Source organism: Channa argus, chromosome 3 (assembly GCF_033026475.1).
Source record: "Channa argus isolate prfri chromosome 3, Channa argus male v1.0, whole genome shotgun sequence".
Taxonomy (NCBI): Eukaryota; Metazoa; Chordata; class Actinopteri; order Anabantiformes; family Channidae; genus Channa; species Channa argus.
Genome location: NC_090199.1, coordinates 736,187 through 763,325, shown reverse-complemented (window position 1 = coordinate 763,325; position 27,139 = coordinate 736,187). Strand labels below are relative to the sequence as shown.

The 27,139-nt window shown below is 41.1% G+C and overlaps 4 protein-coding genes across 5 annotated transcripts; 3 read left to right on the top strand and 1 right to left on the bottom strand.

Annotated features, from left to right (window-relative positions):
- Positions 1 to 1,759: 1,759 nt before the first annotated feature.
- actr2a (actin related protein 2a) lies at positions 1,760 to 10,225 on the bottom strand. Its single transcript, XM_067497042.1, has 9 exons — positions 10,080 to 10,225; positions 7,693 to 7,803; positions 7,064 to 7,279; positions 6,770 to 6,842; positions 6,190 to 6,326; positions 5,433 to 5,582; positions 4,405 to 4,550; positions 3,928 to 4,060; positions 1,760 to 3,484 (listed from the first exon to the last, which is right to left on the bottom strand). The coding sequence occupies exons 1-9, from the start codon at positions 10,125 to 10,127 to the stop codon at positions 3,314 to 3,316; spliced, it is 1,185 nt and encodes a 394-aa protein (XP_067353143.1). The 5' UTR covers positions 10,128 to 10,225; the 3' UTR covers positions 1,760 to 3,313.
- A 684-nt stretch (positions 10,226 to 10,909) lies between these two features.
- On the top strand, positions 10,910 to 13,550 carry LOC137123380 (E3 ubiquitin-protein ligase TRIM21-like). Its single transcript, XM_067497025.1, has one exon. It carries the CDS (start codon positions 11,416 to 11,418, stop codon positions 13,144 to 13,146), a length of 1,731 nt encoding a protein of 576 aa, XP_067353126.1. The 5' UTR covers positions 10,910 to 11,415; the 3' UTR covers positions 13,147 to 13,550.
- A 324-nt stretch (positions 13,551 to 13,874) lies between these two features.
- On the top strand, positions 13,875 to 27,113 carry LOC137123381 (E3 ubiquitin-protein ligase TRIM21-like). 2 transcript variants are annotated; one of them, XM_067497028.1, is made up of 2 exons: positions 13,875 to 14,005; positions 23,250 to 27,112. In XM_067497028.1, the coding sequence occupies exon 2, from the start codon at positions 23,252 to 23,254 to the stop codon at positions 24,881 to 24,883; it is 1,632 nt and encodes a 543-aa protein (XP_067353129.1). In that variant the 5' UTR covers positions 13,875 to 14,005; positions 23,250 to 23,251; the 3' UTR covers positions 24,884 to 27,112. The 2 variants fall into 2 exon arrangements, with proteins under 2 accessions (XP_067353129.1, XP_067353128.1); XM_067497027.1 differs by lacking the exon at positions 13,875 to 14,005 and adding an exon at positions 22,150 to 22,304 and having other exon boundaries at positions 23,250 to 27,113.
- On the top strand, positions 13,880 to 19,677 carry LOC137123382 (E3 ubiquitin-protein ligase TRIM21-like). Its single transcript, XM_067497029.1, has 2 exons — positions 13,880 to 14,005; positions 16,221 to 19,677. The coding sequence occupies exon 2, from the start codon at positions 16,223 to 16,225 to the stop codon at positions 17,867 to 17,869; it is 1,647 nt and encodes a 548-aa protein (XP_067353130.1). The 5' UTR covers positions 13,880 to 14,005; positions 16,221 to 16,222; the 3' UTR covers positions 17,870 to 19,677.
- Positions 27,114 to 27,139: the final 26 nt, after the last annotated feature.

Below are 27,139 nucleotides of genomic sequence, written 5' to 3'. Positions count from 1 at the left end.
CTGTCACATCTGTGAGTGGGTAAGAGGCAAGGTCCACCCTGGACAGGTCTCCGGGCATCGCAGGGCCAATGCAGAGACATACACAGACAGACAACAATCCCAATCACATTTACACCTGAATGCAATGTATGATCACCAATGAACCTAACATTAGACAATGTCTAATGCGTGTTAGGTTCATTCACAGCAGTGGAAATTTATGGAGTGTTTTCTAATAATGTTGCCTAAAGGAGACATATATAAAGTAAAAAGTATTGGTCCTAACACAGAGCCTTGTGGAACTCCATAGCTAACCTTTGTGTGCATGGAGGATTCATCATTAACATGAACAAATTGAAAGATTTAAAGCAACCTAGTTCAGCTCCTTTAATCCCAATTTCATGTTCCAGTCTCTGTAATAAAATGTTATGATCAATGGTATCAAATGCAGCACTAAGATCTAACAGAACAAGAATAGAGACGAGTCCAGTATCTGAGGCCATGAGAAGATCGTTGGTGACTTTTACCAGTGCTGTTTCTGTACTATGATGAACTCTAAATCCTGACTGAAAGTCTTCATACAAATTATTCCTATGAAGGTGATCACATAATTGTTTTGCAACTACTTTTTCAAGTATTTTAGAAACCTTGCAGGCTTTTATGTCTACAAGACATAAAGGCCTGGATGTCCCATAATTTTTTACTTCTAAACTCAGACAAAACTGAAGTCATAGTATTTGGGCCCAGAAATCTCAGAGACATGGTGTCCAACCATATTGTTACTCTAGATGACATAAGTCTGGCCTCCAGTACTACTGCAAGGAACCTTGGAGTTATGTTTGACCAGGATTTGTCCTTTACCTCACACATAAAACTAATCTGTAGAACAGCCTTCTTCCACCTACAGAACATTGCCAAAATTAGGAGCATCCTGTCTCAAAGTGATGCCGAAACTGGTCCATGCATTTGTTACCTCTAGGTTGGACTTCTGTTATTGTTCTGACTGGAACTAGCAAGAGATCATCATCATCATCAATCATATTTCACCCACCCAGTTCAGATTCGGGAAGCAGACACCCTCTCTACTTTTAAGTCTAGGCTTAAAACCTTCCTCTTTAATAAAGCATATAGTTAGTTATAGTTATGCTGCCATAGGCTTAGACTGCTGGGGGACCCACCCCCCAATGCACTGAGCTCCTCTCCTCTCACCGCACAGTTACCACCACTGTATGTCATTAACTCTGTGTGTTCTCTCCCGTAGTTGTCTTTGTCCTTCTGTCCCCCTCTCTCTGTGCCTGGCTTTGAAGCTGTGTGTCTTCCAGCGTGCAGCTACTGGTCCTACCAACCTGCCCGATGTTTTGTTGTTGCTCTTTTCTTTTCTCTCTTCACTTTCCACTCACCCCAACCGGTCAAGGCAGATGGTCGTCCACCCTGAGCCTGGTTCTGCTGGAGGTTTCTTCCGTTAAAGGGAGTTTTTCCTCTCCACTGTTGCCTAGGACTTGCTCAAGGGGGATTTGCTGAGTTCTCTCTATACATCTTTATTTTCTTGACGTTATTCTGTAAAGTGCCTTTAGATGACTGTTGTGAATTGGAGCTATACAAATAAAGTTGAATTGAATTGAATAGACTGTGGGAGGAAACTGGGACCTGCTTCATAAGAACAGAAGTCAGTATTAAAAACTTTTTGGTATTTTTCTGCTACATGTGCAGACCGTGACGACATCTGTGGAGATCTCAGGGCCTGGGTGATAGGAAACAACTTGAAGACACAGCAACAGCAGGCGTGTAGAAATAATTTTATTTAAATCAGGGTTTGCCAGTTATGCTAGAAACAAAACATATAAAGACCAAAGATAATCTCCAGCAGGTATAACCGTACTTGGCTCCTGTAAACTGTGTGGCTGAGAGGAAATTACACCTTAATATTTATATATACGAGTCAAGTTCCTCCATTATACACATGAAAAAGGAGATGGAGACCACAAATACCAGCTTTTACCTGGTCTCCTTTTCCTGACAACACAAACATTTTAGTTACACATGGATTTCACCTCCTGAAGTCCCAAACTTCAGCTGCCACTAAGGGACAGAAAAGAGAAGGAAAAAAAGCTAAGTAAACATCAACAGAATGGAAAGCACGGTGCATTACTGTCAGAAGAGGAATGAATAATGCTGATCTAGAACCAGCTGCTCAAAGACTCAAAACAGTGCTGCAGGACTTTATTACAGTCCTGGATCAAGACTGAGGAATGATTTGCTCTGCAAACGTTAAGGAATGGAAACCGTTCTTTCGTTGGCCAATAAACCTTCTGTGATCTGGATACAGAGGGACTAACATCAAACTCATTAAATGCTTCTGTTTGGCTTGTTTCTAAATCATGCTAAGCACAAATACTGATTTATTTGTGGATCATATGAGCACTTCCACATAAAGACAGAAACTGTCCCACCAAAGAGACCAAGTACTGAAAGTAACTGCCCTCCTGTGTTTGATCTCAGGGTGATCTGTGTTTAAAAAGCTCAGGATGTGAGGAGATCTCACCTCTATGATGCTCAACTATTCGAGTTCTTGTTTTGGAAGGCGCTTCACCAAGTATCATCATCATCATCTTCACCTTCACCTTAAAAACAGTCATGAGCTCAACGTGGCCTCTACTTATGTAACCAGGTCTCTAATAGAAAACTTTGATTGTCTCACTGTAGGTTTCATTTTTTAAGGGCCACTTCCACATTTTAGGAGAGTTAAATGTTTCGACTGACAGCACTCTGACGTCTGTTCAGTAAATATGAAGCCACAGCCAGAAGCTGGTCAGCTGTACGCGGGCAGGAACCTGTCTCACCTGTTTCAGCTCACCGATTAACACATTACGTATTTATCTGTCCAAAAACCCACAGGAAAAAACAAGTGTTTATAAATTCTGTTGCAAATGGCTCCTGATGTTTGTGAATGCAGCCTCATGTCATACAGGATGATATTGACATGTAGACACACAGGAAATAAACTGGAGTCAGCAGCCAACCAGAGTTAAGTCAACAGTGAGTGAACAGTGGGTCTCATTTGCAACAGTGTTTATAGTCGGCCCTGCTGTCTAACCAGCTCCTGGCTCCAGTTTCACATTTACTGGGAGTTTTGTAATATTCCTTTGTATGAAGTTGCAGTATTTTTGCCAACAATTTATGCCTCTACTTTGTGTATGTCAGACCATCTCTGTTCGTATTTTTTTGACATGGATAAATAGTTAAGGGCTCTGTCAACTCTGCGTCCCCTCCATGACACCTCCACCTTCCCTCCCTCCCTCCCTCCCTCCCTCATTTCCCCTATAAACCAGGTGTTTCATCTGACGGTGACTCCCAGCTTCTCCAGAACTCTCGTCCCTTTTTCCTGGTACTCATCCCTTGTCAACCAGAAGTTGTCCTTGTCCTTCATGATGTCAGCCAGCACAGCGCCGCCCAGGAACACCATGTGTTTACGCCGAGGGGGGTCCTCTATCCTGATTTTGAATTTCTGTGTTGGAGATGAGACAGAAGAGAATTGTAGTGGAGGGGAGGAGGAGAAAATAACATGCTGAAGCTCCCACCACCCAGTGAGCAAAGACAAACATCATGAACAAGATTGTGTTTTAATTACAGGCTGGAGGTGCAGCAGAGCGTGATTCTTCTTAGGGACAAACACTAGAACAATATTACATGTCCACCTTAGCCCCGTTTCCACCAACAACCTCTAACTGGATTTGCTCCAAGAGCTCAGCATCCCAAAGGAGGATTTTCAGGTGCTCAGGAAGGAAAAGGGGGAATTTTCTTAAACACAAGTTTCATCAGGTATCAAGTATGAATAAAAGGAGGCGTCAGAGAGCTGCCTGTGTTTGAACAGATCACATTTTTATAAGTTTGTGCTCTTCGGCTGTTTGATTGATCTGCTTGGAAAGTCACTAAGGTCACTGTACTCACAGAGAGCTTGTCGACGTCTCCCTTCAGCACCCGCTCCAGGTAAAGCTGTTTGAGCTCTCGCTCCAGGCGAGACGGCAGACCGGGATACATGGTGGAGCCTCCAGACAGGACGATGTGCTTATAGAACTCAGCTCTGACCCGAGAAACAGAGGGAAGAAGGAACAATTAGGAATAAGACACTTAATCTATGGGTTAATTGTGTTATTTCCCACATATATGTACAGACACTAGCCTGATCAATTTTTTTAGCACGTTGTGGCAAAAACAGTGTCACAGTTACTATGTTACTATACTAAACCAATACTTTGATGTATCAAAGTATTGGTTTAGTATGGCAATACAAATTGGACAATAAAGTTGTTTTAAAGATTTTTTGTGTTCATACACATGAAGCAACATATATAAGAAATGATTGAACACTGTTGATCATTAAGGAGAAAACATTTCTAGAAAACGTTAACAGGCAAAACGACTCACCTTGTGTCGATATCTGCGGCCTGGATGGTGTTGAAGAGCAGCTCGGCTACGCCCACCCCCTCCACGTTGATGAGGTGAGGTTGAAACAGAGCCTCAGGGGCTTCAAACCTCTCACCCCCCACCTTGATTATCCTGCCATCAGGGAGCTGAGGACACAAACAAAACTCTGCCTTCAGAACTGCAGTGACTAAGTTTTATTTATACGCAAATACTATTTTGTCTTTTCCTAAATCAGGTCATTACTGACCTCCAAACGCCATTTCACACAAAATATTAGTTAGACTATTTAGCATTGTTTTTGAACATCTTTAAATTCATCATGGCTGTTCTAAAACTGTGCTCTTTCTTCCCACATCCCTTTCTGTTTTATTCTCTCTTACTGTCCTTTGTCATTATCAAGTAGCCAATGGGAAACCTGCTAATCATGCTTTCTAGTGTCGATATATGTTGTCCAGTCAACGAGTACAAGAGCGTGCAGTTATCGGTTGCAGTTTAATTAGTTAGTTTACAAGGTAAAGTTAGTTAGAAAGCACTGCCTTCATACCAGGCGCTGAAGTTTTGAATCAGAAATTAGCTTTAGTTTTAAATAAGCAGGTTTTATTCTTAACACGTTTCTCAGGTTCTGCTGATGTTTTATAGCAGGGGACAAGGCACAAGATTCTAAATATTAAAAAAAAAAAGCTCTAAACTGCTATATTACACTGGAGATTGCGTGCAGCTGACTGGCTCACATCAAACAGCTGTGCACATAATGTACAGAGTATTTTCAGGAGGAAGTTTCGGAAATCAAGAAACATGGCACCTATCGGAGGGCTGTGTCTGGCCGATGTGTTTTTAATAGCTTTGGACAACAATAGACATCCATGACACAGATGAAAAAGCTAATCAAGGCTGCAGACTGATAGACAGAAAACACGAGCGAAGTGAATTCGTGTCTGATGTTGGTTCTGTATGGAGATTGATGGAACACAAAAAACATTACATTTAGATAATAATTGCCATCCTCCTTTAAATTCATCACAACTGACCGTATACGACTCCACCAGCACAGTTGTCTCGAGCGCCAGCTTCTGCTCCTGCTCAATGTTGTAACCAACATAGCAGAGCTTCTCCTTCATCATCCTCACCGTCTCAAAGTCTGCAGAGTGGTTGAAGGCATAACCCCGCAGCAGCAGCAGCTGGTGGATGGAGAGGGGGACACAACAGGGTCAGAGGCCCTTAATGGGTCTGATGATTTTTACTAATATTCTTAAAGTAATACAAACAATTATTTAATTCCATTTTTCTTACGACGTCCAACGTTGCCTGTTTTGCTGAAGCAATAAAAAACCAAACAGATGAAACTGAAAACATTTTATGTTTTTCATCAATGGCAAAAAAGAGGCCAGTGATATGTAGAAATAATTTATTCAAATTGAAAGGAGTGTTCAACCCCTTAACTGTGACATTAACTCAGTGAGGTCAGGACACATCAGTGATGAGTTTGACATGCAGAGGAATCCTTCTAAACAACAGGGCTTAAATGGTATCTAATTAAACAGTGCCATCTTGTGACAGAAAGACATTACTGTTCAGTTTCTCCAGATGTTAAACTTGGTATATTACATTTCCCAGTAAAAAGATCACTTTGTTATATTTCAGCTCAAAAACCCTAGGTATTATGTGGCTATAACTACGCAGACAAACTGTATGTCCACACACTTTTGGCCATGTAGTGTTTCTATATCCAACTCATTGCATGCAGCAAATGTCAAATGTTAAGATGCGAAAAGATGCAGCTGGTACCTTGATGAGGTAGCGTGTAATGTCCCTCCCTGCGATGTCGAGGCGTCGTGTCAGGTGGGGCAGGGAGAAGCCCTCGTACACCGGACAGATGTGAGTCACACCATCGCCAGAGTCCACCACCACTCCAGTCAGCAGACCTGGAACAAAAAAGAAAACGTTTATCACACTGTGCTCGTTGTGTGATGGTAAAATACTACATATAAACACACAGAGATCTTGAACCACACTGAAATGGTTTGTGCCAAATATCTGTTCAGTTGTCAAAAGATTAACAGCCCTTCCTGCTGCACACCTGGTGGGGTGGGATTCGAACCTGCTGTCTTCTGCATCCCAACCCAATGCTCTACCACCTAGCCAACAGCCCCCCCCCTTATCTGTTTTCAGTTGTCGAAATCTTTTATTGTATCATCATAGGAAGTGAATCACCTGTCCTCATACAGTCCTTTAGACAAAACATGATATATTGTCAAACAGGTAAGAATGAGAAATAAAACTAACACTAACTTGTAGCTATGTGTTAGCATTAAGCTAGTGGCTTTTTTTAAACGGGATAAAACATTTGTTGTGAAGGGAAACATACCTTGAGCGTAGAGAGTGAGCACAGCCTGGATGGCGATATAAACTCCTGTGAACTGATATGTTTCAAACATCACCTGGAAACAGATGTTTCAGCAGAGTGCACCACATTAAATTTGGTTACAGCCTTTAGTCAGAGTTGAATTCAATGTTAAAATATCAGGTTATTATCAGATACACAGTAACAGCACAGGTTGCTGTTTGTGTGCCTCTAAAACATGATGAGCCTGTACAGTTTTATAATCCTTTAAGATCACTGTCACATCAGAAATGATAGATTTAATTCACAAATCCCCACCTCAATTATCTTTTCTCGGTTCTTGGTGGGGTTCATGGGTGGTTCGGTCAGCAGGATCTTGCAGTTGCGTGAGTCGATGTTGAGTTTCTCTGGGCCAAAGGTGTAGTCCCACAGGTGCTTCATGTCGTCCCAGTTCCTGACGATACCATTCTCCATGGGGTAGTTCACCTCCAGCATAGAGCGCAGCTCGCTGGCCTCATCCCCCACCATCAGGTCCTGGAGACGTTAAAGATGAGGTTTACTTCCCCCTCAGGGGTTAAGTAGAGTGTCACAGCAGCAGGAAGATACAATACTCAGTTTGTACTTTTTACTCTCACACAAACTTTTTCAGTTTCTAAAGGGACAATAACACTGTTAATTTAATAGTGGGAGTCTCCCTGGACACTGTGGATGGAGCAGCCTATCGTGTCCATAATGAAAGAGCTGCTTAAGTCTGATATAGGGCGTGACCAGGTAAGTTTGTCCATTCTCTTCTTGTCTGCAGTACAAATCAAACCGGCTCAGAAAACCAGCACATAATCTCAATGTTACGTCTTATAACTCCACAGAACCGGCTAAATCCCACCTGTAGTTACACGAGTGTTTGAACAGACAAAACCATTAAAACAACCTCGGGCAGGTCGAGTTACCTTGATTTCGATGTTGCCAACTTTGGCTGTGGAGCGGATGATCGGCCGGCCGACCAGTGCGGGAAAAATGTGTTCAGGGAAGTTGGAGCCTGCATAGCCGCACTTGACAAACTGGGATGAGATTAAAAGGGGAAAAGAAGGAATTATTGCAGTCGCTCAAATGCAAATTCACATTCAGAATACTACTACTACATTATTGACGCACTGTAGTGATGGAGGTAAAAAACACTCTTTATTCCTATTAAAATCACAACTTAAAACTCACATGTGTAAAATGGATTATTCTTTGTGATTTTATCCTTAAGTAGTTTGTTCTCTGTTCACAATTTGTTTGTTACTGATTGTTGCTTCTTTGTACAGTGACTTTGAGAGACCTGAAAGGTGCTTTTAAATTAAATGAATTATTATTATTAGACTAAAACAACACAGAGCTTTCAGTAAATATTTCTGATTATTACTATATGGTAAATGTATGCATTGTTCATAATATTAAACACATTTAATACAATATACATTTTTTCATGTGCAAACTCAGTGAACATTATTGAAGTATTGGAACATTGGGATGTGGAGGGTTAGTAATGACCTTTTTTTTAACTTCCTGCCAAGACTCACTTTAGCATATACAATACTGTGCAAAAGTCTTAGGCCACCATCAGATTTGCTGTTAAACGTTTTTAAATTTGCCGTTTCTAAACCTTGAGGTGTCTGTCTTTTGTGTCTTTCCCTGTCCATTCACTCTACTAGCAGTGAGCTTGGGACCACTGTCATGCAGAAACAGAAAACCCTTTCCAGTCACACACCTCCCAGAAGAAACGGCTTTATGAAATAAACCTGTCTGTCCTTTTCAGCATTTATGATCCTAACACTACAGACTTCGTAAGGATCAACTTGGAATCCAGATAAAGCTGTCAGATATGGAAAGAGGTCCTTTCTGCAGTTTATCAGGTTTCTCAAGGAAGAAACTCTGAGAAGCATCTCAGGAGATTTTGATAGTTTTCTTGGTCTTCTGCTCAAATGTCACTTTAACTTACAGGAGCTGTTTTTTTACATTTATATATGTACATATTTCTTGTATTTTCTAGGTGTATTCATAAGATAGCTGACACATTAGATCTAACAGTGGCATAAGACCTTTGCACAGTTTTTCATTATGTAGAACTAATGGTTTGCACAGCCTAAACCAGGACTTCAGTAAACAGGCTTAGTTATACTCCACGCCTGGAACAGGTGACACAGGTTGATCCTCTGTGTTTAATCTGAACCAAAAATTCATCTGATGACTTCTGCTTAGTAAAAATGTCCATTCAAACATCAGGCCAATGAGTGGGCTTCTTTACAGGAAGAACTGCATCCACTTCCGCAACCACAGTGGTTCACCACAGGTTCACTAAGTTAACAAAAACGATTCTGAACCCTGAAGCTGGATTCTGGTGGTTTGCTTTAAATAGAGGATATTTAGCAAATAAAAGCTGAGGACACCACATCTAACAGAGCTGACTGTTGGTTTCTCGTAAAGTTAAGGACCCGGCGGTTTTCGAAAACCCCATAAAGGTCATTAAATACCCCTTACTGCTGTCTGGTTCATGCATTCAAAGCCTCTATTGACTCCTCTAAGCACCTGGATATAAAGAAAGCCCCCTTCAGCACGATTAACAAAAGATTTTAACCAGTTTCCCCAGTTTGTGGTTCTGTTTTCTAACCAGGAAGTTGACAGGCCGCCATCTTTGTGTTGATTCGGAAACACAGTCGCTATTTTAGGAAGAAAGTTTAAAATCTTTCTTTTAACAGTTTGTATTAAGCATTTTATAATCCAGGTAGTTAGGAATGTCTTTATTGGTGCTAGAAACACTTTCAATGCAACGTTGACTGATTTTAAATAACATTCTGGGTTTTTGGAACATCGTCTTATAATTAACTTTTCAGAGCGCACGAATGTCTGATCTGTGAGTGGCTCGGGCTGGCAGCGGTGGCTAACGATAGATTAATGTAACGTTACCGACACAGTTCACGGATCATTAGAGTTTTTAACTTCATCTCTTCAGTAAACTAAGTGTGCTGACATACTGTGTTTATTAGAATCTCTCTTTGCTAACGTGTTCGTATGTTACTCAGATCGTCAACTCTGGTAAATGAAACTACGCCGCTTGTCAGAAAGTTTCTTGACTAAAGAACAGAACCAGAAACTGGGCCAAACTCGCCCTGCTGAAGATGAATGAGGTAGAACCAGCTGACAGACACATTCCTCTGAAAGCGTCCACAAGCTAGCACGTTAGCCTGTTAGCTCCCTGCCACTTCCTGTTCCCAATTCTCTCCATTATCTGCTCAAAATGCACCGACAGCGAACCGGAGACACGTTTAACGCTACCACCTGTTTAGAAACTCACCCCGGTGCCGTTGTCACAAACCACGACTTTTCTTCCTTGACTGTCCATGTTTTAATAATTAGCCCTGAATTCTGCAGCAGCCTCCTTTCCCTGCAAACTAGCGTCGAGCTCAGCGGGCCACCGGAAGTAACGCATTTTTACCCGTTCGAGTAAAATTCCTTCAATATAAAAGCCCACACATATCAACCTAGTTAACGCATTTCACAGACAGATGCTTTGAAGGTTTTCGATCAGGACACTGTTTGATCCGTTTTACGACTCTTATCTGTAAAGGAAATATTGACTATGGTGAGTTTACAGGCACTTTCCTAAACTTGACAAACCTCTGAGCATTACAGAAATTACAGAGCATTTCCATGTAGCAGATCTTTACTTTTGTACGAAAGTGCAACTGATGTCTATTTCACCGTGTTTGTGTGTATTATCCACAGTTTATCTTTACTAACAAACAAAAACTTTGTTTCATTTATTCATTCAATGGGACCAATTTATTTCTATTGTCACTGTTTTTATCTATCACACCGTTACTGAAAAACAAAAATATTTAGTATTATTTATTTCTCTTTCTATTGTATTGGGCCAGAAAACATTACTGAAACATATTTGTCAGAATAAGTTATGTTAAAAATAAAAAGCTTTTGGCTTAAAACTGATCTTTGCTCTGTGTCCAAGATTGGGTAACACCTCGGATTCCACATCTTCCTAATTACTTTATTATATTATGATAATATAATATAATATATAATAATATACTAGATTTTGATCAATGCAGGAAACAGAAATTCTCATCATATAGTCATTGTTGTCTGTAGTAGTAGTTATTTCCTCTTATTTCCTTGGTGCAAATAAAGTGGCAACAAATCAGAATTCACTCACTATTTTGTATTTCATCATAATCTCTAAAATTGTAGACAACTGTGATATCAATGTTTCCATGGGACACATTAGGATTTGTGTTGTCTGATTTCTGTTTGGCTTTGTTCTGCCTTTACCACTATTTTTCTGGCTCTGTATTCATGGCTCTGTATTAATCACACACAAGATCTCATTATCTCTACATAAAATGATGTTGTCTCAATTGCCTAATAACCTGTAAACTGGACAAACTGAAACATGGGAAGGATGGAATGTAGATTTACCTTCAGTGTTACATATCTCAGAAAAGGTAGAGAAAGTTTGACAGAGAGACAACAGCAATCAAGACAAGAAAAATTAAATTCTAGTTCATCAGACCTTTTCTCAAAATCACAACAACATCAGAAAAGTGGTGAGTAAAAGACCATGTATTTATTATCTTTCAACAAACAATGAGTACATTTTTTCAGGATTGAGCACGATGTCCCTAATGTCCCTCACCCTTGTAAAAAGAACATCACAGTTTTGTGTTTTTTTTATTCTGCCCTTTCACTTTTGTTTCCTTATCAGAGAAATGTCTGCTGCCAGTTGTCTGCTGTCTGAAGACCAGTTTCTGTGCTCCATCTGTCTGGATGTGTTGACTGATCCAGTCTCCACCCCATGTGGACACAACTTCTGCAAAAACTGCATCACTCAGCACTGGGATATTAATGACCAATGTCAATGTCCTATGTGTAAAGCGATTTTTACCAGAAGACCAGATTTGAGGGTCAACACCCTCATCTCTAAGACGGTTTCTCCATTCAGACATGAAGCTGAACTGAAAAGAAGCAGCAGCTCAGAGCAACAAGTTGTCAAACCAGGAGAAGTTACCTGTGACGTCTGCACTGGAACCAAACTGAAGGCCCTGAAGTCCTGCCTGGTGTGTCTGGTCTCCTACTGTGAGACTCACCTGGAACCTCATCTGACAGCTTCAGGTCTGAAAAGACATCAGCTGATGGACCCTGTGGAGAACCTGGAAGACAGGATGTGTAGGGAGCACGATAAACCTCTGGAGCTGTTCTGTAAGACCGACCACACATGTGTCTGCATGCTCTGCTCTGTTTTAGACCACGAGACACATGAGTTTGTTCCTCTGAAAGAAGAATATGAAGGAAAGAAGGCAGAGCTGGACAAGACAGAGGCTGAAATTCAGCAGATGATCCAGAAGAGACGAATGAAGATTCAGGAGATCAAACGCACAGTCCAGATCAGTAAAGAAGGTGCAGACAGAGAGACAGCAGAAGGGGTTCAGGTCTTCACTGCTCTGAAGGAGTCTGTTGTGAGAGGCCTGAACCAGCTCATAAAGGAGACTGAAGACAAACACAAAGCTACAGAGAAACAGGCTGAAGATTCCATCAAAGAGCTGGAACAGGAAATCTCTGAGCTGATGAAGAGAAGCTCTGAGGTGGAGCAGCTCTCACGCTCTGAAGACCACCTCCACCTCCTCCAAAGCTTCCACTCCCTGGAAGCTGCTCCACCCACCAAGAACTGGACACAGGTCAGAGTCCATCCTCCATCATATGAGGGGTCTGTGGTGAGAGCTCTGAGTCAGCTGGAGGAGATGCTCAGTAAAGAGACTTCCGAGTTACTTGAAGCAGAGCTGAAGAGGGTCCAGCAGCATGTAGTGGATGTGTCTTTTGACCCTGATACAGCAAATCCCTATCTCATCCTGTCTGATGATGGGAAACAAGTACATCTTGGCGATGTAAAGAAAAATCTGCATGACAACCCAGAGAGATTTTCTCTCAATCCCTGTGTTTTAGGAAAAAGTGGGTTTTTCAATGGCCGGTTTTACTTCGAGGTCCAGGTTAAAGGGAAGACTGGGTCAGATATTGGTGTGGTCAGAGAGTCGATCAACAGAAAGGAAGACATCCCCCTGAGCCCTGAGGATGGTTACTGGACTATATGGCTCAGGAAAAAAACGAAGTACAGAGCTCTTAATGACCCTCCAGTTTGTTTGTTTTTGAAGTCAAAACCCAAGAAAGTGGGGGTGTTTGTGGATTATGAGGAGGGTCTGGTCTGCTTTTATGACGTAGATGCCGCAGCTCTGATCTACTCCTTTACTGGCTGCTCCTTCACTGAGAAGCTCTACCCATACTTCAACCCTGGTTTGAATGAGGGTGGAAAAAACTCTGCCCCTCTTGTCCTCTTCCCTTATCAGTCCCAGTGAGTAGACAGAAAAGAAAAACAAAGAAATTTAGTCTGACTTGCTGGTGACATCACCTAAAATCCCTTTTGGTTACTTGACATACAAATCTGGTCTTTTTCTCCTGCATTCTGCTGAATTTCTGCTCCATAATTTCGGTTCATGACAAGATACATAAAAGACACAGAAAAGCTCAAACCCATGTCAGAGCTCTCATCTCTTCAGGATGTGAGAGCTGCTCCCCCCTTTGACCCCCCCTGCATTCAGTTAGTGGGTGACTATCTACAGGTGATTGTCTGTACCAGAGCTTGTCGTGCAGATATGTTACATACATGTTTACTTGTTCTATCAGGTAGAAAATGTTTATTTCTGATATAAATTTGTATTACAATCATCAAATGGTATAGCCTCAAATTATTTTATACAAAGACAACATTGAAAACAGGATGATTCATCTGCCTACTATTATTAAATACAGCCCTCGTTATTTCTCCACAGACTTTTACTGTGAAAAATTCTGAGCCACGCCCCGCTTTTACTTAATGAGAACTTAATCTCAGCGTCTTCCCTCCTCATTCAACTTTTAAATTTAACAACAACAAAAAATCTTGTTTGTCAATTAAACATATAGGTAAATATTAGCAAAAATTTATATTAAAAAAAAAGACGTGTTTTTCCATTTTTCCAATTTTGATCTCAGACCAAATATGTACTAAAGAAAGGGTAGACAGATTAAGAAAAAAACTGGAAAGAGAACTGCAGCGTCAAATTCCTGAAATGAAACTGAAACTTGAAATAGTGAGAGAAGAGCTTCAAGTTATACTGGCGATTGTGCTTCTTAAAAAAAACTAAAGTTTATCAAGACAGTTTCTGCCAAACACAAGTGAGTACAGCTGATTGCTTTCCTTCTTTTCTCTACTCAGACATTTGGGAACAAATCACGAAGTCTCCGAATAAATGGGGTAAAACTGGGAATTATTGTTTTAACAGCTGCTAATTTAATATTTAATAGGTGCTGAATTGTTTATAAAAAAACAACTATACTGGTTTGCTTATTTTAATTATGAGAATCTTTGTGATGTAGACCTTTAGGGTATGGGAATATGAAATATTGCATAGTAGAAGTGAAGAAACACATACTGGACAGGGTGATTCATCAGTGTACCAGCCCATTGTCTCATGTTGTTTGGATTGACCACAACGTAGTACAGAGAACTTTAACTTGCTCATTTTCTGTGATTGTAAGGAGGTTGGATAATTGTACTGGGGTGTGGTATAAGGCATACGCCAAACGTTGATATGGCTGAAGGCCTCTTCATGCTTCTTAGCGAAAGCACAGAAAACACTGCACGTTGTTAGTGATTGGCTCATTGATCACAAGGAATCTTGTGCAAGACTTTTCTGCCACTTTCCAAAACACACAGACACTTAAGGCGTTTCTAGAAATGCACTGGAATTCTCCTGATTTTTTTATGAGGGCGGTGTATGTGTGAACCGAATGTCCGAGTGAGACACTGTTGACATTATCTTCATATCTTTCAATTTCCGTATTACAGTATGTGTGTGAGCTTGTGTGTGCAGCATGCTGGTCTGTAAATAACTTTCCCACAGCTTAAGTTTTCTTCCACATTGTGCCTCCTGCGCACACTGATTGCGCACAGAAATGGAGCCAGTTTTTACATGTGAGGACGGTTCTTACTCAGGGGATCTATGTTTTACATGTGTGAAAAGTCAATCTGCACAATGTCCACAGCTGAATTCTCTTAAGATTATCCAGAGTTCATATGTGAAATAGGATATTTATAGAGACCAAATGCAGCATAAAAGCAGTTAGAACCAAGTTCATGTTCTGTCTCATGTTTATCTACAGAAACTGTAAAGTTTTAAGACAAGACTGTCTAGTTTGTCTGCAGCTGCTTCCTATTTCTAAAGCAGCATTCTGTGAGCTGCTGTAAACTGGTCCTTAGGGCCCCATTAAATGTTGGAGTAGTGTACAAGTGGATGTGCTTCAGTAGGTAAAGCAGCCTTCCATGAACCACAGGGTCAGTGGTTCCACTTTTAGCTGAACAACTAAAGCGCTTTGGATAAAAGTGCTGTATACTCATTTACCACATGCAAATATCTGTGAATGGGACACACTCACCTGCAGGTTTACTCATGGGAGGACATGTTTGACCTTTGAGGAAAACCTTGAGCGTATAAACAGTTTACAGGTGTCATGGCAAAAAATGACAATTTCTGGTCTTAGACACCTCCAGCGTAATCAGTAAAGAAGCTTCAACATCCAGGACGTCTTTTAGGGTTTTATTATCTTGCAAGAGAGAAGAACAGAGTTTCAGTTCTCCATCCTACACAGTTCTAAACTTCATACATCACACATTAGTTTTATAACTTTCTGTTGCTGGGCAGAACATTCTCCACCCTCAGGCTACTGCTCCCAGCACTTTTCTCCTTTTATGGAAACCTTTTCCCTTTTCAGCACTTTGATAAGCAGCTGTGAGCATGGAGTGACTCTGGGTCACTGCAGTGTGGAATGGTCTGCTGTTAGATAATAACTGACCTTGGAGCAGTTCTGCAAACACTTCAGGACAAAACATGGATATGAGACAAAGTTTGAACAACATTTCAAAATTACACTGAGTACAAGTTGCCATTATAACCAGGTAAAATGCTCAGAGTAAAATGCAATCATTTAATCAGACTTGATTTTCCATCACAACAGGGCAAAGTGATTAGTCAGGTGGGAACAGATGTGGTGGCTGTGGATGTGAGGGCTGAGTCAAAAGACACTAGGTCCAGGGACACTGGGTGGCTGGTAGTGTTATTCAAGAAACACTCATTTCAAAGCTGTATTTAAAAGAATTATTGAATTTCCATGTTGTATTGTTGTAATCCCACAATATATAATGTCAATTGATTTATGTCCTACATTATGAAATGTTTACACCTTTTTTGTGGGCTATAGCATAAACATTTTACAAACAACAAGCAACAGTTCAGCAATTTAGATTCACAGATGGAAATTGTCAAATAAGTTATCATAAGGAAACAAGATGTACATTTGTTTTCCCACAATTTCTCATTGGTTCTCATTGTAGACATGTCTGGTGCCAGTTGTCTGCAATCTGAAGATCTGTTTCTCTGCTGCATCTGTCTGGATGTGTTCACTGATCCAGTCTCTATACCATGTGGACACAACTTCTGCAAAATCTGCATCACTCAATATTGGGACACTACTGACCAATGCCAGTGTCCCACATGTTCAAAGTCTTTCCTCACCAGACCTCAATTACGGGTCAACACCTTTATTGCTGAGATGGTTTCTCAGTTCAGACATGAAGCTCAACAGAAAAGCAGCAAAAGCAGCTCAGAGGAACAACTTGCAAAACCAGGAAAAGTTCCCTGTGACATCTGCACTGGAACCAAACTGAAGGCCCTGAAGTCCTGCCTAGTGTGTCTGGTTTCCTACTGTGAAACTCACCTGGAACCTCATCTGACAGCGTCAGGTCTGAAAAGACATCAGCTGATGGACCCTGTGAAGAACCTGGAAGACAGGATGTGTAGGAAGCACGATAAACCTCTGGAGCTGTTCTGTAAGACTGACCACACATGTGTCTGCATGCTCTGCTCTGTTTTAGACCACAAGGCACATGAGTTTGTTCCTCTGAAAGAAGAATATGAACTAAAGAAGGCAGAGCTGGAGAAGACAGAGGCTGAAATTCAGCAGATGATCCAGAAGAGAAGACTGAGGATTCAGGAGATCAAACGATTCGTCAACTTTAGCAAGGAGCATGCAGATGGCGAGATTGTTGAAGGTGTTCGGGTCTTCAGTGCTCTGATGGAAGCTGGTCAGAGAGGAATGGACGAACTTATCGAACTTATAGAAAAAAAGCAGAGAAAGAAAGAGAAAGAGGGAGAATCTCTTATCGAAGGGCTGGACCAGGAAATCTCCGAGCTGATGAAGAGAAGCTCTGAGGTGGAGCAGCTCTCACGCTCTGAAGACCACGTCTACCTCCTCCAAAGCTTCCAGTCCCTAATAGCTGCTCCACCCATCAAGAACTGGATGCAGATCAGTTTTCGTCCAGAGTCACATAAGGGGTCTGTGGTGAGAGCTGTGGGTCAACTGGAGGAAATGCTCAACAATGAGATAAAGAACCTGATTAAGACTGAACTGAAGCGGGCCCGGCAGTCTGCAGTGGATATGACTCTTGATCCTGATACTGCACATCCTGAACTCATCCTGTCTGATGATGGAAAACAAGTATTTCACAAGGATGTGATGAAGTACCTTCCTGACAATCCAGAAAGATTTTCTGCAGCTCTCTGTGTATTGGGAAAGCAAAGTTTCTGTTCAGGTAGATTTTATTGTGAAGTTCAGGTTGAAGGGAAGACCACATGGGATTTAGGAGTGGTCAGAGAGTCGGTCAAGAGGAAGGGGTTGATCAACCTGAGCCCTGATAATGGTTTCTGGACTATATGGTTAAGAAATGGAAATGAGTACAAAGCTCTTGATGAACCTGATGTCAGTCTGTCCCTGAAGTCTCAGCCTGAGAAAGTGGGGGTGTTTGTGGATTACGAGGAGGGTCTGGTCTCCTTCTATGACGTAGATGCTGCAGCTCTGATCTACTCCTTTACTGGCTGCTCCTTCACTGAGAAACTCTACCCATACCTAAGTCCAGGGCTTAATGATGACAGAAAAAACTCAACCCCTCTAATTATCTTGTCTCAACCACACACAGAAGACTAAAAGTTAAGACAAACTCCTGGGTTTTTACTTGGAAATGCCCCTTGTTTGTTAAGTGTATTCTGTGGACTGGAGAAATAAAAAAAACTAAAGTATATTTTTGGACTTCATCAACAGCCGTATATACAGTTGTGCAATAGTTAGTATCCCCTTGTTTTGAAATGGAAAAACATTATTTCTTTCATATATAATATTTAACGTACAATTAGTTTTTACAAAGGGTTCCGCAAAAATCAGATTTTTAAATGAAGTCATCAAGGTGGATGCAAACGTTTGCACTTTTTATTTTTTTATTCTTTTACTGTAATCTTTTTATTAAACACTCCTTAACCATTTTTGTTATGATGAAAGAACATTTGTTGTGCATTTTTGTGTACAATATGTATTTTTATTGTACTAGGTTTAGGGTTACATGTAAATCCTCTTACATTCAAACTGTATGTAGAGATGAGACTGTAACAATAACATAGTCAGGGGCAGTTGGAAAACAATCAAGGCCTTGGTATATGAAGACCTGGCGTCCTATGTTTGTCTTAAAATCTGGTTTATTTTGGTATATTGGATGTATAGTTTAGGTTGTAATGTACAGTATAAAGATAACAGTTTGAATATTATAGAGAAATGCTGATTCTGGTATTTGAGTGGTCCTTCCTTCACTGTTGAACCAGGTTTGAGAAACGCATTACCTAAAATTCATGAGATTTGAAGGAAAGTTAAAAAGCTGACTACATGTTAATGTTTGCTCGTCCTTGAAATGAACAGTACAATGATCAGCCCCAAAATTAAAACCAGTGACAGAATAACATGCATTATCTCGTTTCACTGGCACCTGTAAGGAGTTGATATTTTGAAAGTAGAGAAAATGGGCAACGTAAAGATTTAATTGATCAAATGCTGGCTATGGCTAAAAGGCTCCAGAAAGGCATCAGAGGTCTTCAGTGCAATATTTTATGATAATTATCACAAATAAAATGTAAGATATTGAGCAAAACACTGAAACCCAACTTAGTTGCTCCCAGTGAGTGTTGGCCAGCTGCATAGCAGCTCCCCCATTGGTGTATGAGTGTGTGTGTGTGTGTGTGTGTGTGTGTGTGTGTGTGTGTGTGTGTGTGTGTGTGTGTGTGTGTGTGTGTGTGTGTGTGTGTGTGTGTGTGTGTGTGTGTGTGTGTGTGTGTGTGTGTGTGTGTGTGTGCGTGCGTGTGTGTGTGTGTGTGTGTGAATGAATAAGAAGCTGTGTAAAGTGCTTTGAGTGCCAATAGCTAGAAAAGTATAAATGCATTGCAGAACATTTGTCCCCCTCAGGATCCTATATTGTCTCAGCTGCCAGTTGGCTGCTTGACAAAAGCCCCTTTCAGACATGCACTGGAATTGAGACATTTTCCAGACTTTCTCTGGGGGGTTTATGTGTGAACACAAACACCCAAATCTGTTGGCCCTCACATTACCCGAACTTTACCCAGCCAGATCCCTAGTGCAAAGTCCAGAACATGTCCAACTGAGTATTTCTTTACAAGTGAGAACATATCTTACAGACTATCTCCTGATGTTGTCTAGATGTCTGACAGGGAAACTCCTGACAATTTCAGGACCTGATCCTCCTGACATAATCTAGAGTTCATGTCTGAAACACGCTAAACACTAAAGTACTGTTCATTTTAAGCTAGATTTGGGCTTCTGTGTTTAATCTAGAGACACTTACATACACTTGAGGACATGGCAATAAACGTCTGTTAATGATGTATTTGAAGACTTATTTTTGCTGAGAAAAGGATTGTACAACATTTATAATAATAAATGAAATAACTAACAAATTACTGGTCAAGCTTTAATTCATTTGGGGTTTTCTGACATCAATACAGGGTCAAAAATATACATACAATATCAAATTTACCTACCTATTAACTCAGTTGAGCTGAAAGTTCTGCCTTAGGCATCTTATAGAATATATTGCACTTAAGAAACCTGGTAATCAGAAATCTGTGTATACAAGCAGCAGCAGAGTAGATTACTCTTCACCTTAAAAGACTTGCTCAGATTTTAACTGTATAGTGACAAAAAAAACTGCCTCCTGACTTTTCTTTGTTTTTTGAGGAGGGTCTGTCTGAGACAAACAAAGTTGATCCACATCAGAAAACAATTGTTAATGAAAGCAACTTATTTAGACTTCTACCAAGAACTTAGAGTTACATTTTCTGCCGTACTTCAGATGGGCTTTAATCCATTAATGATCTCTCCCTCAGTCTGTTTGCAGTCTTTTGTTATGCAGTTGGAGAAAGGTCATTAGAAACCTGGTTGTGTGTATACAAGGCAAAGAAATTGAAATTCTTCAACAGAAATCTACCTGGGGAAACCTGGTTTCCCTAATCCCTTACCCGATACCATGAATCCCACTCTGGACTGTGTTTACCCTCACCCTTGACCATCTCTGTCCTGATCTGCCCACTCTTAAACCCAGTTCCCCGTCAATTCCCTTATCTGCACTACCCTTCTCCATCTCTGCCTCTTAGTCATGCTCATTCTTCCTTTCCAACTCTACTTCTTGTTCCTGGTTTTTATTTTGGTAGTCTCTCAGTCTCATGGCGGTTTGATTTGAGTGTTGCTACCTTTTCACCACAGAGTGCAGGTGTGATAGAATGACCAAATTAACAAACGGGTTGTGAAGTAACAGGTTGGACGTGGAGTAAACACTGGAGGCGGAGACTTTCACAGGATCACAACAAGTACTACTGACTTCTAATACGGCGGTGATGATGGAGAGACGCATCATGTGGGTCCATGCCAGCCATTGCAGGAGGATCCCCACACTGGAACTGGAGGGGGAACTACAACCAGACGTGCACCTACTCAACGTGGATGCAACCGCTGTTTAAAACGACCTACAAGGCACAGACAGTCCAATTTGTCCTCTGAATTGTTTGCCTCTGTGAGGGGGGAGAGGTGTTGATTGGGCTTGGCCCACACTTCAAGCCTCAACATACGTCAGAAAGGTGAATACAGGAAGGTGACAGAGGTGACATCTGATGGCCAATGATTGAGAATCCTGCACAGCACGAGGACCCACTCAGAATGATGACATGGGAGAACAGAATGGCAACTGACATGTCGCTTGCAGACAAGGGAAGAGTCTGCACCATGTTTTGGAAACTCATGTTGCACCTTCATCCCAAATGACACAGCCCTAGATGGGGGCTGGAGGGACTGAGGTTACTGCGACATGACCTGAAAAGACATTCTGGCTATGATGACACACTGAATCCTTTTACATCTCTAACTGGGACCCTCCATATCATGAGATTGATGATATCACTCCCTGGTTGTTGTTTGTTGCCCTTTTCTTTTCTCTCTCCCCTTTCCACTCACCCCACGTGGTCAAGGCAGATAGCCGCCCACCCTGAGCCTGGTTCTGCTGGAGGTTTCTCCCGTTTGGAGTTTTTCCTCTCCACTGTTGCCTAAGGTTTGCTCAAGGGGGATTTGTTGGGTGCCCTTTCCTCTACACATCTTTACTATCGAATTGAAAATAATTTTGGGAACATGATGATGAAATGTTTTGAAAATCCTTGTGACTTAACACTTTTGATAAACCGTTCCTAATATTGCTTAGCACTGATGAATCCTGACCATGTTTATCATAGAATGATAAAAGGGGGATGTGTGAGAGAAATTATCCTTAAAGTGCAAAATGCCTGTTTATGGTGACCAAATGCTACATTCACACCTCTGCAGACCTTCTGTCTGCACTGTCTTTAGACTAGAGCTTCATCAGGAATTGTCCCAGTGGGAAACACATAGGAGACGAGTGGTCTCAGATACTTGCTGGTTAGATTCCTGACCACTGAAAGCCACAATCTTTAAAGCCTTGTCAAATCTGATTTCACCCACTCGAGTGTAGTTCTGTTCTGCTCTGTATGTTTCTGTTTTGCTGATTAAACTCACCATAACAAAGACAGTTGTCACACTACATTAAATGATGCCTGTGTTGCAGACAACTTTTTAATACTACACAGGTAGCAAAAAACCGACAACTAGCTACACTACGCACTTGACAAATTTCCATTGCTACAACAACTGGCTATTTTTGTCTATGAAACCCGAATCTTTCAAGATTTTATTCAAGCCACAAAAACAACAGTATCAGCCTCTGATACTATTGTAAGGAATCTTGGAGTTATTTCTGGCAACAACCACATCCAACCTGCTGCTGTTAAGGTTTGGTTTAAGGTTTAAGTTGTGCTCCTCCCTTGCTGTATGCAGCTCAACTGGAAAGTTTACCTTTGTGCTTCCACTGGTTTTCAGGTGGGAAACGTTCCAAGTGAAAGGACTAATGCAACTAAAGCTTGTTAGACTGAAGCCATGACAAGTCTTTTTTGTTCTTTAAAGAAAAATTTAAATAAGTTCATTAGGCCTTTCTCCACAGCACAGCAGCCTTTGACAAACACTGGTGAGTACAGCAGTTTGTTATTGCTGTTTCAAAAAACACAACTTAATGTACTTTTCTGTCATTTAACTTAGACATTTAAATATAAAATGTTTTTTTTTTTTCATTTTGAGGCCTGCATTGTTCAAAAATTACACTCTTTTAATCTGACAGTTTGCAATGACTAACCACCAAATTACAATAAATTAAAATGAAGTACGAATGATGAACATAAATCTGACGGGTACAATGCTGCAGCACGTCCCTAATTAAGTTATACCATGAACACACTGGGTTGGTACACTACTGTCCAACAAACTCATTACTCACTCACAGTAACATATAACAAAGTGTGACCTTGTTCACTTCAGACATTGATGTGTGTCCATTGTCAAGCAACTGACCACATTTTTCTATTTCAACAACCAGCACGAACATTAAAGTCAGCAGTGCTCCTTCAGATTCATTCAATGTTGTCAATAAGGTTTTTCTACTCTGTAGACAGATGAGGTCAATCTGTGAAGGGTGTTATATGGGTTTTATTTTTTAAATCTGGTGGGAAAAACGGGATAAATTAGAGGCAACACATTATTATAAATTTAGTAGAACAAAACTGTACTTACAAAAATCATGAAATACTACTAGGCAGAGCCACACCCCAATCCAGAGCACTGGAGTTGATCAGTACTCAAACAATTGCAAGGAAAGAATTTCCTCCTCCTTTCTGGCAGTTCAGGCACATCAGCGTGTATTCTACTGTCCACCACAAGTAGTCAAAGTTACTTATTAGATATGTTCTTATTCATATTCTTAAATATAGTCATTTGGTGTTTAAGAACTGGATCAGTTGCTAATTCTCAGCAGTAAAATGGACAGTTCAACTTTTCAAGCACTTAAAAACTAAAAAGTACTCCAAATAATGAATCAAAAACTGTTTTTTTCACAATTTCACTTTTCTTCTCATTGTAGACATGTCTGCTGCTAGTTGTCTGCAATCTGAAGACCAGTTTCTGTGCTCCATCTGCTTGGATGTGTTCACTGATCCAGTCTCTATACCATGTGGACACAATTTCTGCAAAAACTGCATCACACAACACTGGGATGTAGGTGACCAGTACTGGTGTCCAATGTGTAAAGAGGTTTTTACCACAAGAGGTGAGCTGCATGTCAACACCTTGATCTCTAAGATGGTTTCTCAGTTTAGACATGAAGCTGAACAGAAAAGAAGCAGCAGCTCAGAGCAACAAGTTGTCAAACCAGGAGAAGTTCCCTGTGACATCTGCACTGGAACCAAACTGAAGGCCCTGAAGTCCTGCCTGGTGTGTCTGGTGTCCTTCTGTGAGACTCACCTGGAACCTCATCTGACCGCTTCAGGTCTGAAAAGACATCAGCTGATGGACCCTGTGAAGAACCTGGAAGACAGGATGTGTAGGAAGCACGATAAACCTCTGGAGCTGTTCTGTAAGACCGACCACACATGTGTCTGCATGCTCTGCTCTGTTTTAGACCACAAGACACATGAGTTTGTTCCTCTGAAAGAAGAATATGAAGGAAAGAAGGCAGAGCTGGACAAGACAGAGGCTGAAATTCAGCAGATGATCCAGAAGAGACGAATGAAGATTCAGGAGATCAAACGCTCAGTCAGGATCAGTAAAGAAGGTGCAGACAGAGAGACAGCAGAAGGGGTTCAGGTCTTCACTGCTCTGAAGGAGTCTGTTGAGAGAGGCCTGAACCAGCTCATACAGGAGATCGAAGACAAACACAAAACTACAGAGAAACAGGCTGAAAATTTCATCAAAGAGCTGGAACAGGAAATCTCTGAGCTGAGGAAGAGAAGCTCTGAGGTGGAGCAGCTCTCACGCTCTGAAGACCACCTCCACCTCCTCCAAAGCTTCCAGTCCCTGGAAGCTGCTCCACCCACCAAGAACTGGACACATGTTAGAGTCCATCCTTCATCATATGAGGGGACTGTGGTGAGAGCTGTGGCTCAGCTGGAGGAGATGCTGAGTTATGGGATTACAAAGCTATTTCAGGCTGAGTTGAACCGGGTCCAGCAGTCTGAAGTGGATGTGACTCTCGATCCTGATACAGCCAATCCTGAACTCATCCTGTCTGATGATGGGAAACAAGCACATCATAGTGACGTAAAGACGAATCTCCCAGACAACCCACAAAGGTTTTCTAAATCTGTCTCTGTCCTAGGAAAGCAAAGTTTCTCTTCTGGCAGATTTTACTATGAGGTTCAGGTTAAAGGGAAGACTGGCTGGACTTTAGGAGTGGTCAGAGAGTCGATCAATAGGAAAGAAAACATCCCACTGAGCCCTGATGATGGTTACTGGACGATATGTTTGAGAAATGGAAAGGAGTACAAAACATTTGCTGGAAAAGATGTCTTCCTCAATTTGAAATGGAGGCCTGAGAAGGTGGCGGTGTTTGTGGATTATGAAGAGGGTCTGGTCTCCTTCTATGATGTAGATGCTGCTAATGTTATGCATTGCTTCACTGACTGTTCTTTCACTGAGAAACTCTACCCATACTTTGGACCTTGTCCTAATGATGGTGGTAAAAACTCTGCTCCTCTGATTATCACTCGGGTCAAATAGACCAATTATTTGACTTAACATGAAAGTGATCAGGGTTAAGTACCAAGAACATATTCAGTCTATTCTATACATGTGTAGCCGTGGCAGAACGCTCAGTAACGCCTTCAAGGAATTGTTTAAAAAAAGTGTTACAAATGCCAACTTAGACTCAGTAATAGATGAGATTATGGATCTTCACAGATATGCATGTAAACTACAACCTGACTGGGTGTTGGAGGCATGCGGTCACATGGTGATTGTAGTTTGGTAAATGGTAAATAGTTGCTTATACAGCGCTTTTATCTAAAGCGCTTTACAATGTTGATTCCCATTCACACACTGATGGCGGTGGCTGCCATGCAAGGTGCTCACCTGACCCACCGGGAGCAACTTGTGGTTCAGTGTCTTGCCCAAGGACACTTTGACATGTAGCCCGGAGCAGGGATGGAACCACTGACCCTGTCAACTGCCTTACCAACTGAGCTACGTACCCGTATTTTATTCCATTTCTGTTTGATGTTATTTCTTGCTGGTGTATTAAACAGGTTTTTTTACTCACTACTGCAATGTGTAGGATTCTCCATGCTGAATATTAAACCTCTGCCACTAAAATATTTTCATTTTAATGTTACTTGTTTTTGTAACTAGAGCTTCAAAGGTCAAAATCAGGTTTCAGTAAGAACCTGTGTTGGAACATCTTTATCAGGTAGGGATTTATAGGACCCAGTAAGGAGCAGGACGGCAGTACCTGTTTTATTATTGGTAAGTGTAACAAATGGAGCAAATGGGATGGTGGTCAGAGTTTGAGTGCTCGGTGGAGGTGGCCGGGAAACGGTAGGAGGATCTAGGAGGAGATAAGAGACCGGGTGAGGATTATAGAATGCTTAGTGGTCCAGGTGGAACGTGGCGGCGCTGCAGTAGGGCCAAAATGAGCAGGGTGAATGTCAGCACGAAACCAGGAAGAAGGAAAACTAAAAACGGCTGGAAACACCAGGGGGAAAACCACAACAGCAAGTGACAAAGAAGAAGTAATAATTCGAAATAGTAAAGTATCAACTAAAATGGTCTGAAGCAGTAATCACAGAAACTCTTTTTACATCTTCAATCTTATGCAAAAACCTACTCTAACACATAATCCATCAGGTTTACAGTCCATGGACTATAGTACAACCAAAGTCACTTACTACCTGCTGAAAGTAGGCGTCCACGGGAACCAGCTGCCAGACGGGATACAAAAAAATGAAGTACTGTCCAAGGAAAACACAGAAAACTCAGAAGGCAACACAAAATCAGAAAACGAAGCTAACACAGAAAACTTGAGAGACAATACAAATCCGAGTACCTGGAGAAATAGCAGCTTGTTACTATGGAGAAACAAGAAGAACGATGTGGCAGAGGGAAGCAGGTGAATGGGGCATAAATAGGGGAGGCAACAGGTGAAGCCAGTGAAAGCTGATTAAGAGACAGAGGAGCGAGAGAAAGGAGACCGTTGGAGGAGAGACGGTGCTGATCACCAGGGCAACACGGATCAGTGTCACAGCTGTGACAACCTTAAAAGAAGTAATCGATTACAGGTGTTGAGATTGACTCATATTTTGACAGTTGCTGAATGTGATGAAGTTTTGCATTAATTTGAAAAGTTTGAAAAGAAAAAAAAAACAACTAAATGGAAAAAATGTTTGTAAATTATTTTGTCTGCAGTTCAATTATTATCGAATATTTTTGATTAATATTTTCATACTCATAAATCAAATCCACTCTTCCCAGTCAGATGCTTTCCAGCAGGAACGGCATAATGATTTATCATCAGTTCGGACAATATCACAAACACCACTGGCAGAAATGCAGCCCCAAACCATGACAGACCCTCCACTATCTTTTACCAAAGAATGCAAATACTCATTCTTCCACGTCTCTCCAGCTTTCTTCACTGTATATTAAATCCTGTGCCACTACTGTTTTTGGCCCAAAAAGGTTTAAGGTATGTGAAGTGCTATGAGTGGTCATATTAAATACTCATCACTCGCCTGTATATTTGATTTTTTATACCGTGTATATGTTTCCAAAATTTTCTAGTTGTATTTGAATAAGGAAACTGAAATAAATACAGTTTACAGTCACAAAAAAAAAGTAATGACACTGCTTGTCATTTTCTGTTTTTCTGCATAAATAGCCCATGAAGTGTGATATGATCTTCACAAAAGTCACAGATATCAACAAACACTCGATATTTCTAAGCTCCTAAAACACAAACCAAAGAATCCAAAGAATTCGCGT